Raw genomic sequence first — 25,956 nt, 5'->3', positions numbered from 1 at the left:
CTAAGACTGCAGTGTGTTTTGAGACTGTACCGGATAGACGGCGTCTTTGGGCTGCTCCCGGGTCTCTCTGAAGGCCAGTTGCACTAGGAGACCCATGGCTGCAGGCAGTTCTCCGTCAGAAATGAGCTTACTGACGGCTCGGCTGACGTGGGAGGCGCTAAACAGCTGTCTGGGGGTCTGGCCGTATGTTTTTATCATGGTCTCTAGAGCTCGACGCTGCACTGGATCTTCAACAGCAGACACATCCATGCCAAAGTAAGTCTGAAAAATATAAATAACCGTCATGCAAACAATGTGACACACACGTGTTAAAGTGTGCGATGATAATGACTTACCGCAGGATGGAAAACATTGATGGCATGAACTGCAGCTTTGCCCTTCTGCTTGAGTCCGAACACCAGGTCGATCCACTGACACAGCATCTGAGAGACCTGATCCGACTCCAGAGCCTGTCTGTGAATCAGGATGAAGAGTCGCGGGTCGTTCCGGGCCCAGGGCGGCAGGTTCACGTGATTCACCCGCTCGCTGTTCTGACGCACGCCAAAGTCAAAACCTGCCAGAGGAGGAAGTGGGGAACACCAGGGTAACATTAAAAGCTAATGAAAGGGCACGTCTGGAATATTTTAACATGCATTAATAGTGCATCCTAAATAGTGTTTGAAAATAGTCCCAAAATGTCCCAAATCATAGTATGCCTAAATGAGTTTTCTCAAAGTACCTGGATGGTCAATAACTTCCGGTAGCGCAGAACGATGCACACTAACGACTGATATTACCCACAACTCACCGCGAGTAGGTGGAGTTTAGTGACGCTCCACTGCATTGATAAAATTCAATAATTGAGGCTTCGCTAGATTTATAAATGTGAGTATACGGTAAACCTAACATACAACATAATGAATGAATAAAAACTACAATGCAAAGAAAAGTTGTAGTGTATTTTGATGTTCTTGACAGTTAAGGATCGCAGTGTCAATTAGGCAACAAGGGCCACTTCTGTTTTACATTTTAAATGCAGTGAAATTTATATACTTTTTCATAACAAAAACAGTACATACTAAGGACATAGTATAAGTAGGCAAATTAGGATGCATCGTTTATTTAAGCATCGTTCTTCTATTCAAATCCTTGAGCTCAATTCAATTAAAATGACATCCAGATGATTTTTTAATTCTCAATATCAATTTCTCACAGTTATGCATTTTTCATTAATCTTGTAAGGCATCACAATAAATCGTCTCATGACTAACAAACACAACCAACCAATCTCACGAGTTAAAAAATAAAATGGAGAGAATCTCCCACCTTCTCTGTTGACCAGAAACTCGGGCAGGTAGAAGAACTCTGGGATCAGCTCTTTAACATCCGTCATAGACTCGAATGACGAGAGACGCCACGTGGTGTTCATGGAGTGGAACGTTCGGTCAGGAATATCAAAGCTCTGGTCTGTGAAAAACGCAAAACCTTTCATCAGTTTCCATGTAATCAGAAACGGAAAAACCAACTGCGTTAAAAATAGAGAACGAAAGAAAGATGAATATAAAGAGGTTGATGAAAGAGGCTAATGCATGTAGCGCGAGACTTCAGAAACATTCTTTTCAATGAAACCTTTAAAAGCTTCGCACTGAACCTCGCCGCAGACGAGCGACACACAGGTGCTGTTAAATATTCAAAGAGGAGAGACGTGGATGCAAAATTATTAAGGGAGATGTAGAAAAACTGAACGAGCTGCACCTGCGATCACCATCTCTTATGAAGTAATGAACACAAATTCAATCCGTCTTGAGGGGGGTCACGCTAGATTTACAGCATTTAAAATCATTTCATGAATGAGGAACACAGCAGATGCAATATCAAACTTTTCATGATGATTTCAAGATTTTACATTTCAATTAATATACAGCACGAGATGTTTTATAAAGTATAGAGTCAGTTTGGTTAAAATGAGGAAGATTAACATGCATATAGATGTCATATAAACACAACAAGGTCATTCTCTGACTGACATCAAACTGACCTTGATAGGCCAGGAACATCTTTGTGAAGGGAGGCAGACGGACGAGGAAGTGCAGCACCGTGCCGCTGTTAGAGTAGTGAGAGCCGTAGTGATAGGGTTGAACGGGCGGCATGGGGTCGTCCTCTCTCTTGCCCTTCCTAAACTCCTCCTCCAGATACTGTTGAGCAGAATAATGTTACTAACACCACATCGGCACCTTGAGCATTATGGGTAAAGAATGGAAAGTGTTAATCAGTCATGTGCAGACACTCGTATCATTTGTGACTGATGTCAGGATTGCTTTGAGTATGTGGGTAAGCACACAATGTGCCACTTTTAAGAAGCGGACAGATGGTGAGGCGAAACGTTTGTGAGGGATGTATCATATGTGGCACTGGGCAGGACACTGGGTTTGGAACACATCCACAGTGTGATTGTTTAACAGGAGCAGATAGAGACTGAGATTAGACCCCGAGGAGCTGCTGTACCCTGTAATTGTCCACATAACGGTCTTCCTTCTCTTTGGATTGCACCGCGATGGGTTTGCTGAGGTTCCTGTGACATCACAAACAGAGAAAACAACACAAGGGCGGGTGAACTTCTACAGATGATCAACTTTAAAATGAGCATTAATATCAGTAGTGTTTGAAGTGGGTTGTGACCTATAAATGGAGGTGTCTTGCAGGTCCAGAGTTTCGCTGACGTAGTCCCGCAGGATGAAGGGAAAGACAGGATACTGCATGAGGTCATTGAACGAGCGGCCGGAGTGCTTGTTGAGATGGGTGAGGTACTCGAAGTTAGTTATCTGTCCTGAGCTCCACAGGTGCGTCAGTGCGCTGATGTTGCCGTATTCCAGCAGGTTGGGCAGATTTGAGGTCAGGATGTTTTGATAGACGTCATCGCGGAACTGAGCATAAACATATACAGCAGAATAAAGAGTCTGAGGTCGACAAATCAAGCTACCAGAAACACAGCACTACCCATCATTCATCATTCCACAACTCAAAGAGATTATGTGATTTTAACATAAAGACGTCTGACAGTGAGGTTTTACCTTTGTGGTGTCAAACGCGAGCAGCAGCGTCCTGCCGTTGGTGAGGAAGATCTCCACAGCGTTGTCTCTGAGCTGCCACCAGCGCTTGTGCACCTCCTTTATCTCCTCATACGTCCACGAGAAGGAAGCGGGCTCCGTCTCTCCATGAGGTGTCTGGCGAAACGACACGTCTTCAACCTCAAAAAAAATGCACAAATGTCTCACGACATCCAGAAATGAAACTTACCGGATTCTCATGAGTCTCGACTACATTCTCCTCCACAAAGAACATCCCAGACTTCCCTACAGACAAAGAAGAGATAATGTGAAAGGTCACCGGAGATTTTAAAGGCTAGGACTCACTACAGTGTTAGATCAATCGATGTCAAATCTGACCGTTCAGTGAGCAGCTGATCACATCACATGATGTCAAACTTTGGATTAAATTGGAGAAAGTCTCACCGAGCAACAGTTCTCCTGCAGTCTCTCTAGAGGGCGCCACACTTACACATCTTCTGGTGAACCTGGACGGCGAGAACGAAGCGCTCTTTAATATTCAGTGCAATGAATCGACAGAGTGCAGTTGGTTTAGTCACGGACGAGTACCTGATGGGTTCGCTGGTGGCTTTGTCCTTCACGATGGATGAGGAAGAGTGAGTTTTATCCTCAAACAGGAAGGCCAGTGGAGTTTTGATGGCATCTGTGATGAGATCACACGCATGAGGACAATAAACAAGAGCAATGAAATATATCTGACACACACACCAACCTCTTTACAAAATTAAACCAAAAAAAACAATGACCGTCAAGTTTGCGTCTGTCTTTGAGCAGGTATTTGTTGGGGATGGTCAGGTAGCAGCGCTGCAGGCGTCTCCTCTCTCGGTTTGGCCCTTCAGTGGGATCCAGCTGCCATGAGGTGGCGTAAGACGACGGGTCGTACCAAACCGCCCTAACACATACATGAAAACGCTTCTTGTATTCCAGTTCCTCTCATGTGTGAGTGGTTTGCATTGGTGTATGTGAGCGAGTTCTGACCTGTCGTGAGTCAGCTGTTGGACCAGTTCCTGCCAGTGTCGGCTGGCGCTCAGGTCCGTCTTATACAGGCCTCTGATGTGCTGCATGACTTTCTTCCTCTCCATGCCCTGTCTCAGAGACACGCTCTGAGTGATGTCCGCTGCGATCTTCGAGATGTCCTTCGACTTCCCTTCCAACCTCTGCAGCAGACTGACATCCACAACACAATCATTGGAGGTCTACACACACACTTGTATTTTCTATTAGTTTGTATAAAGTGCTCACCTCCTCTGAGTGTTAGCCAGCTTCTTTTCCCAAGCTCCTTTGCTGGTTTTTGCCTCCGATTCATATTTCAATTGTTCCTTTACAGAATCAGTGATAGGGCTTTAGTTATACAACAAACCAGTATAGAATATGACCACTGATCCATGTACATGACTCGATTACACCTAGAACGCTAAACCAACGGCTGGATTGCGCCGCTATCTTGGTATTCCAAACTGACAGAGAGCGCCATTGACTTAGCCAAAATGATGATAGAAAATAACCCATTTTGATCTTATTACAGTTTTTAGTTCAAATTTTTTGTAACAGCTCATGTGTATTTGTTTATAAATAAAGCATTATGACATAATTTATACAGCCTTTATTGATGTGTATTTAGATTTCAGAAGCACATTTGTCATTTGTTGAAGCGTCTCGTTAGTCTGTTGATCTGATATGTTTGATACTGTAATGAAAATGAACGTAAACTCACTCTATTTCTAATAAGACGGAAACATTCTCGACTTTAAATAATGAACCATTTACATGCTTAAGTCATTCACGTTGTAAGAATGTCCTGTGAAACTTTAGACTGGTAAGTTTTTGGTTTATCATAAATATGTGATAACTAATATATAAATTTAATAGAACGTTTGGGTACACAAACATGGCAGTGCGGTAGCTTCAGTGTAATGACGTCATGAGTATTCCTGTCATTTCTATGATCTGTGAATATGACCTGTTTGAAACTGTATTACTGAACAAGAAACATGTCAAACATGAGAAAACACGAGAATGATACGGTACGAGAACATGAGTGTGATAAGTGTTTGTGGGATTGCCCACCTCTCTGATGGCTTTCAGGAGGTCTGGTTTGGTTGGAACGTTAGGTTGGATACAGCGGTGACCACACAGTTTCAGAGCTGTCATGAAGGTGTTTCCAGCGGCCTGCTCTTCTCTGCTCAGAGCGTCTCTGTGATCGTGTAACAGCTCGTACAGATACAGAGCCAGTTTGGGTCCGTGCTAATAACCCACACAAAGATTACACATATTATTCTAACCGTATCACATTACACAGACATGAACTATACCGCAAAATCATGTTGGATGGATGTTATAATGTATGCGTTTCATTCAGATTACAACCATTTTGTCTTTGTATTGACTTGCATGGATGAACTGTTTACCACAAACACGAAATGAATTCTGTGTGCTCACCTCCAGCGCGGGACTGAGGCATTCTCTGAGGATCTCAGAGTACCTTTGCTCATGGACAAACTCTAGCGCCTCCTTCCTGTCTTCCAGAGGAACTGCAGGACTGAGCATGTGGACCAGCACACGGCCGATCTGGACTCTGAATGTGTCGCGACAGGACCACAGGATTCTCTTCCACTGCTGGCGAGGAGCGCCGCCACGGCCGGAGCTGCCCTGAGGACGCAAACCATCACAACATCTCAGCATATAACATACTGATCGCTTTAAATAGTGCATCCTAACAGAACATAAGACGATGATTTACTTAAACATGCAGCAGCAGATATGTTGGTTAGTAACAAGTAAATGAAAGCAAATCTGTCTTTTATAGAAATTCTAACCAAACTGATCTTTATGCCCTCCATCATGAGTTTAAGAACGTCTTTGCGGAAGGTCTTCGTGTTTCCTGGCTGGGTTGGGGTGGATGGCGTCTCCTCGGTCGTCTGTTCGAAAGGCAACTGCATGGACGCCTGGTGTTCAGGAGACTCAGGGAAGTTCAGGAGGTCAAAGAAATCCTGGTTGTTTTCTGGCGAACAACGAGAAACCATAAGGTGTGTGTCAGCATAGTACTTCTATATCTACTACATCACTGCATTTCATTCTAATTTGTGTCATTTTATCCATCACATCTGAATTCTATTTATATGCTCTTACACCGTGTGGTAACGGTGTTATAGTAAATGGATTTAAACCCGTGTTTGATGAATTATTGAGAATGACAAGCGTTCACATTGTGTACCTTGATAGATGAATCTGTTAACAGCCAGAACCACAAGCCTCTGCAGTCGCTGGACTAACTCCGTCTCGCTGGCTCTGATGGGGTTCTCCTGACTCATCCTGCGCTGCATCATCTGCGTAAGTTCATCGCTGGCCACGGAGCGCATTCGCGTCAGCAACGAGTCCGACTGGGCCAGCGAGAACCGCCTTCGACCTGCCCAACACACGTATGTATTGAACACAACAACATACATAACAGCATCGCACTGCCACACAATCACACTGTGTCATATACATTAGCACACACGATGGCACCAGTAGTCCACGACACCGGGCGGATTAGCTGCAGACATGCGGTTAAAGTCAGCTCACTGCACACAGACACACATCCCCTGAAACAGACGGGATGCTGTCGTCCATCTGAGCAGACTTCTGGTCGATGGCTACCTGCGTCTGAGGGGAACATGTAGGAGTTTGCTCCAGGAGGAGAGGGGAGAGGGGAGTCCTGGGACAGGAAGGTGAACGGGGAGGGCAGAGGAATCAGGCCGTATGAAGAGTAGTGTTGCCGGGGGATACGGGGGATTATGGCGTCTTTCAGGTCCATTAAACCTTGAGCGTGAGTGAAGGTATCGATACACGTGAACGGTCAAGAGTGACGTATGAAGATGATGGATGAAGACACCACACACGTGTGCAGGGTGCCCACAAATATCAAAATAATAGTTCATACAGAAATGAAAACTGTTATCGTCTTCATACCTGCGATGCTCTTGCGCTTCTGCTGGAGAGCGTGATGTGGTGAGGTGGGGACGTGCACATAGCCGCTAGATTTCTGAGGGTCCTGATTGGCCGTAGTCTTGATGAAATCAATGGCAGCCTGGATCGTCCGAAACTGCAGAGCCATGGCCATTTCTGTCAGGAAGACAGAAGTTACAAATGCATGCGCTTCTATGAAACGTGTTGTGTATCCTTGCCGTAACTTTCTTTACCCTGAGTGCGACGAACTTTGCTGGTCTGCATGTAGCCCAACAGCGTGATGAGGTCCTCAATAATGCGGAAGTACTGAGAACCAGAGGAACTACAGGAGTGGATGGTGACCGCCACCAACAGCTGCTGAACATCACAAACCACCAGCTTATAATCATTGGGAGGAATCCTACAGACACAGAGTTCACATGTGTCATTCATCACATCCCAGAAGGACTGAGAATGACAAACAAAAACAAAACCCTTTGAAGGCTGCCAGGTGAATTCGCAGCATCTTTAAATATTTTGTGAGTTTTATGCTCCTACTTTGGTTTATGGAGTGTCCTACACGGTGTTAAACACTTCTAATAATAGGCAGTTATTATTACCTTTCTTCTTAACTGACTCTCAAATGATTAATTCGGCAATTTGTGTCTAATCCCCTCCTTTGGCTCGGCCAACTCTAATTGGTCAGATGTTTTAGTCTGCTGTGGTTGGTCTACAGCGTTGCAAATGGAACGCATGCGGGCATTACACAATGTGACAGAGAACTGTAATCAGATCAGACTCATCGCGTGATTCAATGTACATCTTTGTTATCTGTTCACTTTCGGATTTACAACTTGCTTACATTCACACACAGCCACATTACACACGGCATGAAACGTCATTTTAAGGACATTGTAATAGTTCCCCTTTAAAGTTTGTGCACTCGTGGAAAGAGGATGGTTACCCGTTCTCCAGTCCGTTGAGCGTTGAGAGCGTGTTGAAGAGCACATAAAGCAGGCCGTGATCCAGCAGGATGTCAGCGAGCTTCGGGCAGGTGTTGAGGAGCTGTAACAGCACACACAGACTGTTGTGCACTAGTGAGTTCTCGTACAGAGAGTTCTCCAGAAGACCCAGCAAAGGTATAATACAACGCTTCCGGAACGGGGAGATGTTCTCCATGTCCTCCAGATCCAGACTGTGAGCAGAGAACACAACGAATTATCACTGACGTCAGCTAAATACCAGTAGTAGAACCGAACAGTAAGAGGAACTGTAACGACAAAATAAAGTGAGTGGGGTTATTTATGTACTCACTCTTCCTCCAGCCCAACCGGTCGACCAAACAGCATTTCCAGAAAACACTCGAGCAGGCCGGGAGAGCCCTGGTGGATATACAGCTGATTGGCCAACAGTGAGAAGCCGTGGTTCTTCAGAAACTTCTCCTTCTGCTCCTTCTGAGCGCGGCTGAAGTACGCATCCAACAGCTACATGGTCCATACACGTATGACATGAAAACACACATAATAACCAGCTGAACAAATCTACTACTTCATATCAGCTGACAAACTTTTTTGTGATAAATGACTAGTTATGGCATCTGAAAACATTATTTTCCTGACACAGATCAATAATGTTTAACGTAAAATGTTGATGTTGTGCAATGGAAAAAAAGAAGAGACCTTCATGACGCCCTGCTGTATGAGAGGAGAAGAGTGATTGACCAGTACGAGGAGAGCCTCCGGATGGATGAGTTTGTCCATCACCTCCTCCAGCAGAACGTCTGGCAGAAGAAGCAGAACTCCTCTTAACAGATCATACAACCCACAGCAGATCAGAATCAGACAGTCCTCTGCACTGGACCTAAATAAAACAAAAAACTGAAATCATTATCTGATAGCCGTCTTTATTCTTACATCGTCATTCAGACACTCAGCGACAATGCGAGGCGATGTCATTCATTTCAATGGACAGCCTACGACATGAGCGTAGGTGACCGAAAGTGGGTGTGTCTAGCCACGCTATATAATTTGCTCAACTTTATGCAAATGATGAGCGACTTTCAGGAAAGACTTCCAATAGGAGTAAAGCAGCGGAACGTCTCTCATAAAGAAAGGAGTAAAGCAACGTCTTCCGTCAGTAACTGCAGGGCTTGAAATGTTACTAGAGCAACCAAAGCTAGGAACACCTTCCAACGACCTCGTAGCAACAGACTAGAATGCACCTTTAGATGTATCAGTTATCCAAAAGTGTTAAAAGAAGTTAAGTTACTGGAACAAGAATGACAGGTTAAATTGGTGTTAGCTTTATATGTGAAACACAACTAAACTAGCATCTCAGTTACACTTCAAATCATTTAGTGTCTGACGCGCACCTGTCATTGCTGGAGTCTGCCTTGCTGTTTCTGTCATAACCGGGCGAGTATGTGTAGCTCTCCCAGTCGTCCGGCGGGGCGGCCCGGTCAGCCACACTGGGCCAGCGTCCGATCGCCAGAGCGCCGTTCTGTGCTGGAAAAGCCAAACCCAAACTCGCCAGATTACTGTGACTCCTCTGGAATGACTGGATTCCCTTCAAGCTGTCAGGTCGCCGTGGCGCGTCCTCGCTCGCAAAATCGAAATGATCTTCGGACTCCACTGGGCTGCCCGCCTGCCCATCAGGCTCCTCCTCTATGCTGATGGAGGGTGTTCGGATTACGCCCTCCTCTGCGCTGATGTTCTGAGAGTCGCAAATGGTCTTTGCTGATTCACAGCTGCTGAGAAGCTGTTCGTCCCGTTTCAGGGTCTCTGTGCTGCCCTGGGAGACGCCCTCCTCTGGCCCAGCCGTCCCCGTCAAGCTCCCGCGTGTCCGTCGAGGTGTGAGTGATGGAGACGAGTGAGGAGAGGGACCGACGCTTGGGGGCCGCAGTGACTGATCTTCATCTGCGTGCTCTGGGGAGGAAGGGTGATGTGCTGTGGGGCAAACACACATCACTCAGATGTTTATGAATAAAAATGATTAAAATATATTGTCACACACACAGGAAATTTGTTCATTGCTTCTGCATCAACCAGCAAAGTGTACAAGCAAACAAACAATGCATTTGATGATGGATGCGAGAACGGCCCGTACCAGCCCATCCGGCCTGGAGCTTGCTCAGATTTCACACTTTGATAAAACATGGATTTACATGTTAGCACCTCTTCACCGCGCCCTAGTTTGCACTTCTTTTCATGAAGCGCTTTTGCAGAGGCAGGACTGCACTGTAATTGATTTGTGTTCTCTAAAGGTCATGCATAATAAAGCTGTGTAGAATACAGCCAGACAAGGAGCTTTCAACTGAACAAAATGTTTTTAAAGTGTGTCAGAATGAGGGCAAGTGTATTTCCAATCAGATCTGCAGCTAGTGAATTTATACAAGCCGCTGGTGTCCAGACTGTGTTGAGGTGGACCGCAGTGATGTTACCTTCAGATGACACGTCTGTGAAGACCGTGGGAGAGAGAGAAATCACAGAACTGCACACTGATTTTCCTCCACTGCTGGAGTGTCGCAGGTACATCATGGACTGAACCTTCTCCTGGTAAAGTTTACCGTCTAAAACAAACAAATGTTTAAAAAAATGATGTACGTGAATGAAAATGACACATTTTATATGTATTTACCGTAGTATATTATTGTAAAAGCAAGGCTGCCAAACTTAAAGCTTGACTTGTGCTTCACAATGTTTAATATCAAATGCTTAAATGTAGAAATATGGGCATCATCTAAAGTAAGCTGGACTGTAAGACATATTTGTGGCAAAGCCAACAAATTATTGATTTATCTTTTATGCCAAAAATCATGCAATGCTTTTCTGTACTTGATACACTTCCACAGCACTCCAACTTGTTTTAGAAAGTTTTTTCTAATTCTTGATCCCTGTGTCAACAAAGGGATCCTAATCCTTTCATACGCACGACTATAGTCATACTTCTGTGTTTTGTTGTCAATAGGCGTGTATGTGCATAATGAAGAAAACATGAAGGGATTAATGTGATGATGTGTTGTGTGCTCGTGCTCGTGCTGTAGTTCTATCCCACTCTCCCCACAAGTCCCACCTCCAGCAGCTCATGTTTTTCCAGAAATAATCATACAGCTGTATCTCTCTTTTAAACATTTGATCAAACTAAATACTCTTCTGAGATACGATGTCGCCAATACTTATGTATAGGCACTCAAGATTAATACGAAATTGGCAGAACCTGCCTGTGACACGCCATCTTTAAGCAAAGACCATGTTCCATGAAGACATTTTGTAAATTTCCTACTGTAAATATAATCACAAATTTATTGTAGTGTATGGATGCAGCAAAATCGCTAAAACAAAGATGGCCAGAAACACATCTATAAACATCACTCGCCTCTGCCGACTCTTTGAGAATGATCCACATCTTCTTTCGGGTTCATCTCCTCTCCACAACGTCATTACAGTGGTAAGCCAATAGAGAGTGTTAAAACAAACCTGTTTCTTCTAAGCGATGGCCTGTAACAGCGCCTATGATTATCAACTTCAAAGGCGATTTTCTCAATATTTATTCAGTTTCCAGCGTTTTAAATAGTTGTATCTCTGCAAATATTCTCCTAACAAACCATACATCATTGTAAAGCTTATTTATTCAGCTGTCAGATGATGTGTGAATCTCAATTTCGAAAATGTTGTTGTCCAGCTTCACATATATTCATGATGTTTGTAGACATTATTAGGATATGCGGGACATAACCCTTAATCAGAAAATCAGGATCAGTTTCTCACACAAAGCATAGACCACTTCAGACTTACAGTGGTATATTGTGTTTCTCTTTGGACAAAGAAAGAGTATAAATCATGGATAATTTATATTGCCTTGAAATGAATGCCTAGAATACTGTGGGAGTGCATAAAGTATGAAAGTCAATAAAAAAGCCTAGTTGTTGAGGTTCGCTCACCGATGTGTAGAGAGAAGTAGAAGCTGCTGGGCGTGTGGCACACATAAGTGTTGGTGGGGGGGTGCACGGCCAACAGGAAATTATAAACCAGCCGCAACAGGTCCAGGTCTGGAGGTGAACCCAAAACCTCCTGGATGATTTTGACATAAGACAGACAGACATCCTGAGGGATGGAGGTCAGGTACTCGTCCCGATGCTCCTATAAGAGCAATTAAGAAATGTAATGACTGTTAAGCTGCAGTGTTTGGAGGCTACTTCTGTTTATCTCTTCATTCACATAAAGAAATGTACGTTTCGGAAAGGGGCTACTAATAACTTGATGAGAAACATCACTGAAGACAGACTGAATGTATATGTCCATTCTCACCTGAAGCACCTGGCAGGTGAGCAGAAAGCGATGGACCACCTGGGCCTTCAGAAGCTGCCGGATGTTGAACATCTGCTGAGGATGGCGCACTCGAATGAGGATCTCAAGAGCGGTCAACAGCGTCTCCCACACGCCACACTATTGACACACAGAAGTGATTCATTAGATCATACAAACGCATAGAAACAAATATTATCAAGCAAGACGTTTAGCGTGTGTGTGTGAATACCTGAGCTTTAGCCCATATCTTCCAGTCCAGCAGGATTTCAGACAGCAGTCTAAGGTCTTGCACCACTGCAGTTGATTCAACATCCAGATGAAACTGACCATCCTCTCTGATCGTGAGGAAAGACTCACTGCAGCAGCCATCCAACAGTGTCTAGCTCACACACACAGAACCATTATGCAGAAGAAAACAAGACAGGTAGAGGTACTGTAAGTGAACTGGGAGTGCTCGGCATAAATTCACACAAGGGTTAAACTACACAAAACATATCTTACAACAAAAAACTAAATAATCAACACAAACAAGCAATAATTTACTATAATTTAATCTCTCATGGATCACCTTTAACGCTTTGGTCTGACTACAACTGTATCTTTAGAAATGACTTTTTCTGTTTGTTGAAAACGTTTACGTTCCTCAATATTAACATCATGAATTAAAAGAGAAAACAATAAACAGAGAGAGAAAAAACAGGTCCTGTACAGTAAGCATGCATTAATGATGAACACCAGCAGGGTGCGCTGCTTTGCACAAGTGCAGCAATTACAGGGTCCCGCCCGGTTTATTTTTTTCACCCTTTTCAAACTTATAAGTCTCTGGAATAATATACTTCTTAATATGATACCTGATTCAACAAACCAGCACAAGTTTACAGGGAAAAAGACACTTTTACAACACAACAAATTTAAAATCATTGAGTATGTTTTGCGAACTAATCAAATCCCTTGCTCTTACAAAAGCACATTGAATTCACGCATGATTCATGTTTTCAATTGCAAATTGCAAGCCAAGTCACTACAAGTACAGTATATACTGAATATGTGATATACCCCCCCGCCCTAACACACCGAAATGAATTTGCCAATATAAGAAAACACATTCCAATCGAACGACCTACATTTGTCATGCTAAAACTCACCTTGAGAATGTGGTATCCCACGATGCATTTAGGCTTGATGAGAACCTGATGGATCATGGAATAACCGTGATAACACTCCATCTCGTGTGCGCAATGTTGATTGTTTTTAACCAGAGACAGCAGCAGCTGAAGGGCGAGGGCTTGGGTCGTCTCACAATCGCTCAATTCAACTGCCTGCACGAATAAACCAGAAACAAACAGAAACTGAGCAGAAAACATTCGGGAACAACCCTAATATACAACGTGAGATGAAAGAGAATCAGAGCAAGGTTTGAGGAGAACTGAGAGAACACAAGAGTACAGTATAAGAGAAAGTGCTGAAGGCCTGAAAACACTGAACATTTGACACATTATGTGAAAGAAACAATGTACTATTATTACATTACATGCACAAAAACTCAGTTTGGAATATAAAGGGAAGATTTGTGATTCTATCCCAAATCCATTAAAGAAAGAATCTTTCATTCCTGAAGGAAAAGGTCTAATATTTATTTTTTAGAAAAGTACAATCTCAGTGATTTTAACTTAACTCCTATAAATCTGAGATGTGAGCTCAAATTGTCTAAATATGAGGATTCTACTCTGAGCTGTTCATCCATGAACTCAGAAATAGATTCTCTGGAATCCCTCATAACGCTGTCTGTCTGGAAAATTAATTTTTGACAACCACGCAAACAAATCCGTACCCGAGCAAACAGGAAGACAAAGGAGCCTGTGCCGCCAATCTCGTGCAGGACGCTGTGCAGGACGACAGCGTTACAGGGCATCGCGGTCCTGAGGAACTGAGGCTCCAGCACTGAGCTCTGGACCTCTTTAGCACTGAAGGGTCGCTGGGAGATCACCGCTGTCTTGGCCTGACCCTTCACACGGATGACAGGCTCGTATATGGTGTAGAGAGACGGGGTACTTGGAGCAAAAACTACAGCTAAACTCTCCTGTAAAACAGCAAACACAAACATTGACAGGCTAAACACAGGCCAAATATTAAACAAATAAAATGTTAATGTATTATGATGGTTTATATATAGTGTGACACTTTCACAATGCAAAAACTTCTCCAATCCACAAGACTATAGACAGAAACTAAAATAGATCAAAGGTTCTCACAATAGTTCAACTAAAATGTATATTTATTTACTATAGAATGTTTAACAATTTGATTTCTATGTCTAAAAGTAAAATGTGCTTCTTTTGGGAACACAACACAGTCACTCCTGTTTTCATGCAGATTTGACCGCAGTAGTAACTATGTGTAGGAAGTGATTGAGTCATATGTACAGTATAAGTGTGATAACTTACAGTAAGAGGCGAGATGTCAACTTCAGTGTTTCTCATGAGGAGCTCTCGTATATGTTCACACTGAAGACCCTCCTGCGTCACATACTTGGACAGAGTCCCGAGAGGTTTCCCGTATTTGCAGGGCATGATGGAGGTGAGGTCAGGGCCGCTGGCGTACAAATAAAAAGCTTCAGCAGTGTCTATCCTGGAGCCTTAATTAACCAGAGATGAAATAATCAACGGCAAATTCAGCAAGTGACACTCCAATATTTGAGACACAGAATCTTTGACCTTAAGAACAGAAATAACATTGAGGGAGGCACCGGCCATCAGAGCCTTTCACAGGTTGAGAACGGACGGATTGAGAACATTCACGACTGATTAGTGACAACAAAACAGCCATTTTGTTAAGAAGAGCTCAAGGAATGCAAAGAATTCTGGACTTATGCACGGACACGGCCGGCCGCAGGGAGATCCCACGTTACCAACAACAATGCCAACTGTGAAAGTGCAAAGCACTTCTGTCCAAACTCAATGAACATGATATCTGCACTTTCTGAAGAAAATGTGAGCGCAAAACTTGTCACCATGTGTTGTGGGTGGTTGCTATCTGGCCGATAAAATGTATCACAGATATTGTTTATAGTGGGACTATTTTTGCCAGTTTTATCCCCTGGCTGGTAAAAAACAGAAGATGCAATACAACCACAGTAGGTGTGCCAAGACTCACATTCTTATTTGTAATCATTTCGAATGCACTTTGAGATTATTTAGGGAAGCTGAAAGATGTTATCATAACCTGTAAGATGTTATTTCATACCATTGAAAAGCATCAGAGTGCCCATATCCCAGCGTGCACTGGGGGTGGTAGGCTCCTCTGAGGGGTGCTGAACGTGTCCGAGCATACAGTAGGTCTTATTACTGTCGGATGACAGACTGGACTTCCTGGGTAATGTGAAGTCCAGCAAGACGTCACACCTCCTGTATGTGGCACGTATTGGCTTGATTAGAACATTTATTGATCACAGCTGAAGTATTGTTTCCATTTACAGTAACTGATGACATTACAGGTTTACAGCAGTTTCGGAATCAAAAACACAAACGAGCAAACTGTGGTTGTGTTCCCACCTGACGCCACAGACCCACATAGTCAGCTGACCGCGAATGTTCTTCTTGCCCTCCGGCTGCTGCGTGTACGTGAATGCCAGATGCTGCCACCTGCCTGCTGTCAACACACCCTCACCTGACTCCGCCTGTGCCAGAAGTCCCGCCTTCATCTCATCATTCGGATCCATGCAGACCCTGAAAGACACAAAATCAGCTTTCACACCTAAACAGCTTACTGGAGATATCGCTATCAAACGATTTACTTCTTGAAAGAGTGGCTTTATTCTGCACATAATGAAATCACAGAATCTACCCGTAACCAAAAATGTTATCTTGGTAATCACCCAACAGAGCACAACAGTGAGAGGAAATGAACTACTGATACCCTTTAGCAGGAAAAGGGATTTTGCTAAGAAACACAAACATCTCTATACAGAGGGAACTTTTATTCCTATATGCTAACATCATGCTTTAATACCAGATGTGCAACTAAAGATTGTAATAAGAGACTTAAACTAGCAAAAATTTGGATAAATAAGAAAAGACAAAAGTGACTGAGAATAAAGCCACTCTTTCTGTAGCACCTCTGTAGCTGATGTCACGAGACTCACCTGAAGATGAAGGCTCTAGTGGAGATGTTCATCCACACCTGAAGCATCAGAGCTTTAGAGCCCATGGAGAGAACATGCGTGAGGTTTTTCTCTGCCTGCTGCTCCATCACATGAGCAGTAGCATGCAGAGACTCGTCTGTCACCAGCATCTCTTCTTCTGAAACACACATAGCCAAACACACTCATGAAATGACCTCAGCTCCAAAAATACATTTAAAACCATTCCTTCAGCTCCGGGTTGATGGCTTCAATCATGATCAATACATTTCCCCAAAGATACACTTTTGAAAATCAATATACGTACATGACACTATTCTATACCTTTTAATAAATTCATAATGCAAGTGAATGGCAAAATCAACACTTGCCCCTCTTAGATGGTCCGTCTTCATCCTTCACAACTCGTACCCATAGCGTGGCACTGAAGCCACTGGCCATGTGAGGCCAACAGTTCTGTCCCATGAGGGGCAGGTGATAGGGTGCTGTATGCCAGGGTGATGTGCGGAGGTGACCCGGCCTGCCTGACTCTCCATCACCTCTGCCTAAGGGTAATTTACCCCTCAAAAGTGTGTTTACTCCACTCTTACTCCCAGCTGTCCCGTGGGGCCTCATCCCAGGGGAGGAGCTCGCTCCCGCAGCCCCTGAGCCGAGGATCATGGGAAAGGGCATGAAGTACAGAGGTTCTGTATCAAAGTTTGCCTCCACAATCTGGAGAATTCCCCTTAGCAAGATCTCCTGCAATTGATAGAAACAAAAAGTATAACGATCGGGGTCTTTTATGTTTAGGACACCTGAAGGGGTGACTGAACCTGCTTTCATGATGCTGCTGTGTTTTGAGGGTTTACCAGGACATGAGTGTTTTTATTATATTGTTATCCGGATGCAAGGTTGTTGCTAAACAAATACTGAGGTGTTGTTAACTGAGACACACATTCACATTACTGCAATGCACCAATGTGTGCTTCCCTTTAAACCGCTGTGGAAACCAACAAAACCAGAGGAAATCAAGAAAGAGGAAGACGAAGTGCAGAGGAACTAAGACAGGACAAGATCTGCTCAGACGTTACTAACTGACACTCACAAAGAAGGATAAAGTAGAACAGCTGATTCATATCAACAGCTATAAACAAATGAGTGTATCCACCTTAAACTGTTGTGTAAAAACTAACACTTAAAATAAAGAGCTCAATCTGATATTATCAGTGAATTCATTTCATTTTTTGTCTGGCAAAAAGGAAAATCAAAATTACTTAATACAATGTTGTATAAATGTATTCTGATGTGTGATATCTGCTTTAAATGAACAGACACTGTACTTACAGTGGGAGGAGTCTTCTCCAAGAAGAGGCGGGTCAACAGGGCGAGTTCTTCAGCAGTGATGCTGTCACTCAGCATGGTAACCAGCAGCTCCACGAGGATCGTCTGACACTCTGCACACATTTTGCAATTTGCATAAGAAAATCAACTCAATTTTTAGGACCGTTTTATCTGAATGTATAACAGGATGAGACTCTAATAAGAACCACTTGTGAAAATACCAAGCAAATACAAAAAAGGCTGGAGGTATAACTTTAATTTGGAAAGAGAAATTCACCCATAAAGACAGGCCACGTTTACACGATGAAAAACAGAAACTTTTCTGCGTTTTTGACAATTTTCACGTACACATGACAGCGTTATCAAAACGGTCTGTATTTACAAAGATCCAGGAAAACGGATAAAGACGGTGTAGTATGGACACCAGGCCAGTGGACGGTGAAGTTGCTGTGTGAAGAAACAGGACGTGCCTTTGCACATACTCATGCACAGTTATAAGCCAAAGTGCTTTATAATACTGTTGGTCGACGTATATGTGTGACTTAAGTCTGGCGGATGTAAATAATGTGTCTGTGCTCATCTTATTGGTGCAGCAAATCCACATTTAGATGGAGAAACATTAATACATTGTCGAGAAGCGAGAGCTCACAGTAATGGAAGACACCATTTGTTTTGGCTATACTCGAGTGAAAGTTCTGTCTTGAGGTTTACATGGAAACGAAAATGGCTGTATTTTCAAAAAGTTGCACTTTGAGACCCTGTCTTCCATAACGCCGTTTCCGTCTAAAAGAACGTTTAGTTTTCCCGTATAAAAGGCCTCTAAAAAGACTGAGTTGATTGATGCACCTTTATAGCAGGCATCTGATTGGCTGAGAATGTTGTGAAATCCAGTGAGAACGACTTTCACTCCACCCTGTCAAACAAAGAGATAAAGAGCATGTTTTATCATTTTAAAGAACCCCCAACAACAAATCCCAAACACCTGCTAATCACACATCTACACAGTTTGCAGTCTCATTTGCTTTTACAGCTTCCTCTCATCAATGTTTAATATGCATAAAATCCATTTATAGGTTAATCTGAACATTCCACATTTTACCGTTGGCTAAGCCAGTAAAGTGGGACTATCTGTTTGCTGATCAGCGATTGCTGATGGGGGCATCTTTGAGAAGCCGGTTTAATCACAGTCATTACTGTTTGGATGCGTGACAAGTGTAATTTCTATGACACTGGCATCGCTAAGCAGTAATGACTGTGAACAAAGCTTTAAGAAAATGGCTAAACAGTTTGTTATTAGGTTAACTCTATCTTTCAACCAATCCAAAGCAAGACTTTCAAGAAGATCTCTAACAGTTTAGCATCAATGTCTAGAGCCCCTCCATTCACATCATGCATAAATAAAGCCGTTAAGTCAAGAGATATGGTGACTGACTGACCTGCTGGTACAGAAGCGCTGCATTGCTGCTGTGGCTTTTGATGGCTCCTAACAGACTCCGTAACACATGACCCAGAACTTCCAGATCTGGTGAGCCACTGGCTAGCAGCTGCAGCTCCATCAAGCAGATCTCCGGAAACAGCAATCGCCCGCGCCCGGAGCCCTGAGGCACACCTGCCATCCCAACTACACATTCCTCCAGCGCTGCTCCGGCTTCCACCTTTATCCCTGTCACGGAAACCAACCACAGACCAGCGACTGTAAAATACACTACGAGAACTCTCCCCGACGCCAACAGAAGAGAGAACAAGTGCAGGCGGTAGCAGAGCGAGCAGAGAGCACAGCAGAGATCTAGCTCAGTAAAAATGAATTAAGCTGATGGGATTGCCTCGCACCGGAGGACCCACATGATTTAACTGCGAACTACCCTGCAGCTCCTACGCAACTTCTGCCTTTAAATTAATGAAGTTGTCCATCAGATACATAAACGCTTTCTCACACACAAATGGACAGAGTGGCGATTTTAAAAACATTCATGAAACCAGGACCTCTGAAAACCCAACGACCCAGATCCCATTCTATTCTCTCTTTCACATACAGTGACGAGAAGCATAACAAATGTGAACTGGACATGTTGCCATTTTAAGCTTTTCCCTCGATTCCCTTCTTTACAAATGAAATTAACCACATGGCCTGATGGAAAAGCAAGTGACCTTACATAATCATACACACATCTGTACGTGTTACAGATCTGTCAAAAGCGACGGTCACAAGACACGGCTCAAAATGCGAGCGACTTACATCACAGCCGTAGGAAACAATGACACTATTCTCAGGGTGAGCGAGCCGGCGCTGCATGTGACCGGAGAACAGGATCACATTGCGCTAGACAACTCATTCACTCGGTCTACCTGAATCTGACCGGCTGAGACCGGCTCCTGCAGAAACTTCTACAGTCTCCTGTGGCTTCTTGGCCCTAGCCATGCTAGTCCATGTCAATTTTAAGATTTTAAAAGGACCGTTATAAACCTTAGAGCTTAAAATATGTTATATCAACATTACCGGCAACTTTTAGCCTTTCTATTTAGCTGTTGGGTGCCATAATGCATTGGTTTAATTGAAAAGTGCAGCGCTCATTGAGAAATAAGATTTTAAATCAAATATTAAATCTTGATTTACCATCCCACAACAAGAAGTGATGGAATTGATTTTTACAAGGAATCCAACCCCACCAAGCACTGCAGCCAAACACAAAACACAAATCAACAGCGTAACATATGGTTCAATATAAGCTAAATGTACCTTCCTCCTGACGGGTGGAGTCTTCAGGATTACTTTCACTGTCTGCGTCATAACCTTCCTCCTCTCTCAAGGGTGGGACGGCGCTCACCTGAGTTTCATCTGTTTCCTCAGACAGATCACCTGCTGGAGGAGCGACCTCACTGCTCACCTGACACTTCTGCTGGACAAAGACAAATGACAATAACATTAGACTACATATTATTCCTATTTTCACAATTGTGTAAATTAAACGTTTAAGCAGCAGTTAAATGAGGTGACCAAAATCCATCTCTTACACACAGAAAAATAAACATATGACCTTCTGTCATTTTCTCAAAATAGAAATAACACTCTGCATACTAGGGAAATAAATGAAAGGAAAACCCAGACACGGAACTCTTACCTCTTTGAAAATTAGCTCTTTTTAAAACAAAACACATTTGCATTGAAGAAAAATACGAAAGCGCAAAGAATCCTGATATCGCTTCTGGTGTTGCTTTTGTTTGAGAGAAAGTTTGTGATTTCAGAGAGCTGGTAATGTGAAAAAAGGATTTTGGTCACAGGACCACATCAGCTGACTGTTTCAGTATAAAATACAGCCTCATGTGCCCCACGGCCCCAACGCTAAATCTCACACACACGCGCACGCACTCACATACACACACACACACACACACAAACACAAACACAATGCTCTGCTCATACACATGCATGCATACACACGTCTGGTTTATAATCTCAGTGGCGACAGTCCATAGCCGTTATGATTTTTATACTGTACAAACTGTATATTTTACCCCCAAACACAAAAGATCATTGAAAACCTTTACTTTAAAAAATATATTGTTCAGTATTATTAATAAGCTTTTTTTGCCCATGGGGACTTACATTTTTGGTGTGCATTCAGGTGTAGGTCCCCACCAAGAAATAAAATCAAGGCCACACGCACAATGTGTTCAACAGAAGCAAATCAACATTGTGAGTATCTGTGAGTGTGTGTATTTCCCATTTCCACATGATAGAGAGATTTCTGGGAATAACCCACAGATCATGCTGTTGTCAATAAACTCTTTGCAACTGTCTAAGAGCCAAATTACCGTATATCAATATCTAAAGCCTTTGTAAAGAACAAAATACTCAGGCACAAAACAACACACAAGCTAAATTATTCAAAATTGTGGCATAAAGAAATTAATCCCACGCTTATAAATATTCAAAACAACATTAACTACGTTTGGAGCACAATATAGCGTGAGACGCAGCACTGTGGTCTACACATTTGGATAAAAGTGTCTGCTAAATGTAAATGTACACATGTGCTCCCGACATGTACAAGACATTTAAGAGGTGTTGGCTCACTGGGACCCATGTTTAACACAGTGGCTTCAACAAGGGTACAAAGCAAAAAAAAAAAAAAAATACCTTATCAGGCTTCTCCTCTGTGACATCTGGATCGCAGAACATTTCCGCCTGCGCTACTCGCAGCAAAGTATCAAACAGAGGGATGGCCAGTTCAGAGCTCACAACTCCAGAGCGAGAGAGCTGATCTCTCACCTCACACAGGGTCTCCTCCACAGACTGCAGCTATGAACACAAAACAGTCATCAGGAATGAGTCGAGCTGTCAATCAACAGCTGTTTTAAACTTGCTGGATCGACAACTTCATGAAGCATTTCAACACGCAATACATGTATAACCAAGTTAGATTACCCAGTTTAGGAAGAAACTTATGTGTGGTTACCTGAAAGGAAAATTCGGATTCAAGTCTCTGCAGGGCTGAATTGGCGCTGTGGAGGCAGATCGCTAGAAGCGCCTCCAGCAGTCGAATGCTTTGTATGGGCCATTCCTCTTCGAGCCGGTGTGCTTTATCACTCGTCCTGCTCTCCATCTGAGAGGGGCTCAACGTGTCATTAAGGTCATGAGCCGTACCTGCTGCTGTTGCTACAACATCTGCCTGTGTCGTAAGAGCTTGAGTGGGAGAGTCGGTGTGGGACAGACTGGCTTTACCTTTATTCTCTCCCTTCTTCTTGACATTACAGTCTTTGTTTTTAGAGGTGAGCTTCTGGATGACCATTGTCATGAGGCGTGAACACACATCCAGTCCACCCAGTCTGAAAAACTGCCTCTGGAAAACCGGACTTGACATGTACACCCAACGGCACACCGACCAGACATCAGCAGCCCTCCTCACCTGCTCTTTGGAAGGGAGAGCAACACTGTCCGGGGAGAGGCAAGGCAGACGCCCACCCAGCGGTTCACTAGCTGTGCTGTCATAACCCGAGGTATCCTCGGAGTCATTGGCAGAGTCTCTGTCAGAGTCTGCCTCTTTGCTTACGCACAGGAAGGCCACACACAGAAAAAGGTTGACTGTGTTCAAATGCGTTTCACCTCGGTTACGGCTCATTCCGGAGAAGGAAACTTTTCCACTTTTGCCCTTCGGCTGTGGGCACGCTTCTTTAAGTCCTTCATAAAACTTAATGAGGCTCTGTGGGCTGTCGCCAGCCCCACGTGAACCCAGTTCCTCCATGAGTCCGAGGATAGCCTCTCTCTCCTGGGCTTCAGCTCTTTCTTGCTCCTGTGCGGCAGTTTCTGCAGGATGACGCCCCGCATGCAAGATCAATGTCTCAAACACTTCCAGCGCCCATGGACGAGTGAAGTCCAAGTGGATCAACTCTGTGGCTTGGTTCAGTCCATTACAGCTCAGGAACAGATCACGCACCACCCGGCTGAGTTGGAACAAATAGAGTAAGTAAACAACGATACATTTTCAGGTCAATAGAAAGCATTTTAGTGTAAGAAAAGTATGCAAAAATATTACCCAATGCACTGGAATATACTTTAACGCTTTGATAAGAGATAACTAACACTGAGAAAGACATGAAATATAGCAGAACTGATGCACCAGAGAAAGTAGACATGGTCATACCTTGACTTTAGCAAAGCAGGCAGGGTTTGAAGATAAACCAGGAGTACGTCGACAGGAAGACAGTGGGTATGATAGCTGCAGATCTGGCTACATGTAGTTGACACACCAAGCTGCTGAGCATGATGGGTAAGCTCCACACCTCGCTGAAGCACAGGGTTGAAAATATGAGTGTAAAGTTGCCACTGCACTACTGCATTGCCCCTCAAAGTCAGCTGACATACGTGACCGGCAATCTGTTGACTCAACTGCCAGTCATTCCCAAACACAAGCTCCTGGTAGGCCTCTAAAGCGTCCCACTTCCACAGCATGTCTTCAGCTCCTCCGCTGGGCAGTATACCTTGGGAGCGATAAGAGGGACATGGTGACGTTGATAAGTTAGAATCTTTCCCAGGTCCACAGCTTTGCAAAGTCTCTTCAAGACCCGGAAACTGACTGCTATCCAAAGTACAGATGTTACATGAGGAAAGTTTAGCTTTTTCGGACGGTTGACCACCTCCGAGTTGTTCTAAGACGAGCCTACTGAGCACACTGAGCACGTGAGACTGGTAACTTCGCAGTCCTGGGGCCTGAAAGGCTTGAAGCAAAGGCCCTATGACAGACCTGGGGTCCATACAGCAACAGATGCCGACCGCTTGCACTCCTGCCAGCACCTGAAGCACAGCGGGACCTGAGGGTGAGAGGCGCTGGAGCAGACGCAAACATTGGTGGGCACAAGCCGCAAGGCAGCAGCAGCGTTCAGGGTATCGCAATTCTCCATCACGTCCTTCGGAGTCCTCCTCAAAGGGGTTCCGTCGGGCTGCCTGCTTGAAAGCTGACACGGGCAATCCAGAGAGGTCACGATGATGGTGCAAGAAATGGGAGTATTCGCACCGACGGTGCCGACGACGTGCGCATACGGACTGGTGTAGCTGCTCTGACTTGGCCCTCTTGACCGCACTGATGATCTTAAGCACACCAGCTATCAGACAACGCAGACGCTCAGACGCTTCAATGCCGACCTCTGTATCTCGGGCTCCTGCTAAATCTTCAAGGCGCAGAGCAGTCACCTCGAACAGCTCCAGGCCACGGTGTTGAACAAACTCGTGAACTAACTCAAGAGACTGACTGAAGAAAAAAGGGTTGTGAGCCGAGACCTGCAAGCAACCCAGCAGTAGCTGTATGACACCCTCAAGGAGCTCTGGCAGTAGCAAAGCCCGGTGACGGTACCTCGAAAAGGAAAAATCCTCCTGTATTTCCTGCAGAGTCTTCTTCGGTCTCGGAGCAAAAGGGTCGGCTTGCCTTTCTAGACAGGCACGGATTTTTAATGTGGCTCTGAGGAGGTCAGTCAGGCTTCGACGCAGATTATCAGGCAGTGTTTCGTTTTGACCCACATCCACAAACATTAAGTGCAAAATGGTGCGTAAAAGCATTCTCTGAACAAGTGCAATTGGTTCCTCGGTCCAGCCTCCAGCCAGCTCATCAACCCCACCACCACCGCCACCGGGTCCGCAGCAGTCACCAAACTCTGCCAATATCTCTGTGAGTGTGGGAACAACACTGACGGCCAGGCCTGGGTTGTGATTGATGGTCATGTCAAATTTGCAAACTTTTTCAAGAAGAGAAAGCAGAACATGGCAAAGGTCAAAGGGCGAGTTCTCCATGCGGTTGAAGATCGAGAGAGCTGTGGGGTCTGTTAGCATGTTAGCGTCCAGTGTGTGGGAGCCAAACGACCTTATGTGAGGTTGAGATCGCTCAACAGTGCTCATGGTATCATGAGTAAGACGTTGTGATGATGCTTGAGATGGAATGTTGGACTGGTGAAGCTGGCAACTAACACGGATAGTCGAACTGTGAAAACGTCGATGTTTGCTCCCACCGTGTGTGGTTTTATCATCAGAGTTGGCTTCGGAATCCGACGTGGAAAGCTGAGATTTGCGTGCATCCCTTACAGAGTATCGCTGAGCTGTTCTGCGTGACCGCCGTGACTTCCACGAGCCAGATAAACGTTTCCCAGAGTTCTGCACATCACATTTTTCTTGCCCCGCCTTAAGAGAAATGGTCCTTCCCTCATGGCACAGAAACACCTCTAGTAGTGAAGGCAGGGTGAAATCTAAACAAAATTAAACAAGGCAAAGTTAGAAAATAAGGTCTACACTTACATTTGTCTCGACTATCTTCAAGCTGTTACACAAACTGGTTAAATCCTGTGTCATTATAACAAGTCATGGGGACCTCCAGAGGTGAACCATTACAAGAACTAATAAGCAAACGATTTGAAAAGGAGCTGCTAGAAAAGATTAGCATGTCTACACTAAATAGCTGAAGTCTCAAGGTCAATGAAAAGCCCTCAGGATATTACTGTACTGTTTAATAAATCGAGCCATTACATGGTCTCACATTTTGTGCACGAAGTCAGCTACTTAACAATTTAACAAGTCCTTGTAAGATCACAATCCCTGCCATCAGATGCTTAATAAAACATATTGTAAAGAAACATATCGTGTTTCCGAATGAATACAAAGTCATTGTGGAAATCAATAGTAGTACTTAAATATTTA

The 25,956-nt window shown here is 44.1% G+C and overlaps 1 protein-coding gene across 3 annotated transcripts in view; it reads right to left on the bottom strand.

Moving 5' to 3' along the window:
• lyst (lysosomal trafficking regulator) overlaps window positions 1-25,956 on the bottom strand; it is a 46,405-nt gene that overhangs the window by 5,656 nt on the left and 14,793 nt on the right. For 2 of the 3 annotated variants that reach the window (XM_056760316.1, XM_056760317.1), the window contains exons 6-46: window positions 23,420-25,508; window positions 22,235-23,219; window positions 21,916-22,077; window positions 20,515-20,674; window positions 19,214-19,440; window positions 18,624-18,690; window positions 17,781-17,890; window positions 16,829-17,195; window positions 16,461-16,617; window positions 15,871-16,044; window positions 15,563-15,723; window positions 14,764-14,954; window positions 14,151-14,399; window positions 13,465-13,638; window positions 12,549-12,698; window positions 12,320-12,457; window positions 11,953-12,151; window positions 10,453-10,581; window positions 9,385-9,958; window positions 8,693-8,873; window positions 8,328-8,497; window positions 7,978-8,208; window positions 7,268-7,434; window positions 7,038-7,190; window positions 6,301-6,492; window positions 5,903-6,087; window positions 5,526-5,735; window positions 5,154-5,330; window positions 4,329-4,405; window positions 4,065-4,253; window positions 3,833-3,978; window positions 3,636-3,729; window positions 3,492-3,553; window positions 3,277-3,332; window positions 3,051-3,203; window positions 2,659-2,903; window positions 2,485-2,551; window positions 2,018-2,174; window positions 1,306-1,446; window positions 336-553; window positions 31-261 (exon numbers count right to left, since the gene is read on the bottom strand). In XM_056760316.1, coding sequence (XP_056616294.1) covers window positions 31-261; window positions 336-553; window positions 1,306-1,446; window positions 2,018-2,174; window positions 2,485-2,551; window positions 2,659-2,903; window positions 3,051-3,203; window positions 3,277-3,332; window positions 3,492-3,553; window positions 3,636-3,729; window positions 3,833-3,978; window positions 4,065-4,253; window positions 4,329-4,405; window positions 5,154-5,330; window positions 5,526-5,735; window positions 5,903-6,087; window positions 6,301-6,492; window positions 7,038-7,190; window positions 7,268-7,434; window positions 7,978-8,208; window positions 8,328-8,497; window positions 8,693-8,873; window positions 9,385-9,958; window positions 10,453-10,581; window positions 11,953-12,151; window positions 12,320-12,457; window positions 12,549-12,698; window positions 13,465-13,638; window positions 14,151-14,399; window positions 14,764-14,954; window positions 15,563-15,723; window positions 15,871-16,044; window positions 16,461-16,617; window positions 16,829-17,195; window positions 17,781-17,890; window positions 18,624-18,690; window positions 19,214-19,440; window positions 20,515-20,674; window positions 21,916-22,077; window positions 22,235-23,219; window positions 23,420-25,508 — 9,965 coding nt within the window. The remainder of the gene's footprint in view (window positions 1-30; window positions 262-335; window positions 554-1,305; window positions 1,447-2,017; window positions 2,175-2,484; window positions 2,552-2,658; window positions 2,904-3,050; window positions 3,204-3,276; window positions 3,333-3,491; window positions 3,554-3,635; window positions 3,730-3,832; window positions 3,979-4,064; window positions 4,254-4,328; window positions 4,406-5,153; window positions 5,331-5,525; window positions 5,736-5,902; window positions 6,088-6,300; window positions 6,493-7,037; window positions 7,191-7,267; window positions 7,435-7,977; window positions 8,209-8,327; window positions 8,498-8,692; window positions 8,874-9,384; window positions 9,959-10,452; window positions 10,582-11,952; window positions 12,152-12,319; window positions 12,458-12,548; window positions 12,699-13,464; window positions 13,639-14,150; window positions 14,400-14,763; window positions 14,955-15,562; window positions 15,724-15,870; window positions 16,045-16,460; window positions 16,618-16,828; window positions 17,196-17,780; window positions 17,891-18,623; window positions 18,691-19,213; window positions 19,441-20,514; window positions 20,675-21,915; window positions 22,078-22,234; window positions 23,220-23,419; window positions 25,509-25,956) is intronic. The other variant, XM_056760318.1, reaches the window with a different exon arrangement.

The sequence above is a fragment of the Triplophysa dalaica genome, chromosome 11 (assembly GCF_015846415.1).
Source record: "Triplophysa dalaica isolate WHDGS20190420 chromosome 11, ASM1584641v1, whole genome shotgun sequence".
Classification (NCBI taxonomy): domain Eukaryota; kingdom Metazoa; phylum Chordata; class Actinopteri; order Cypriniformes; family Nemacheilidae; genus Triplophysa; species Triplophysa dalaica.
This window is presented reverse-complemented; position numbering and strand designations above follow the sequence as displayed.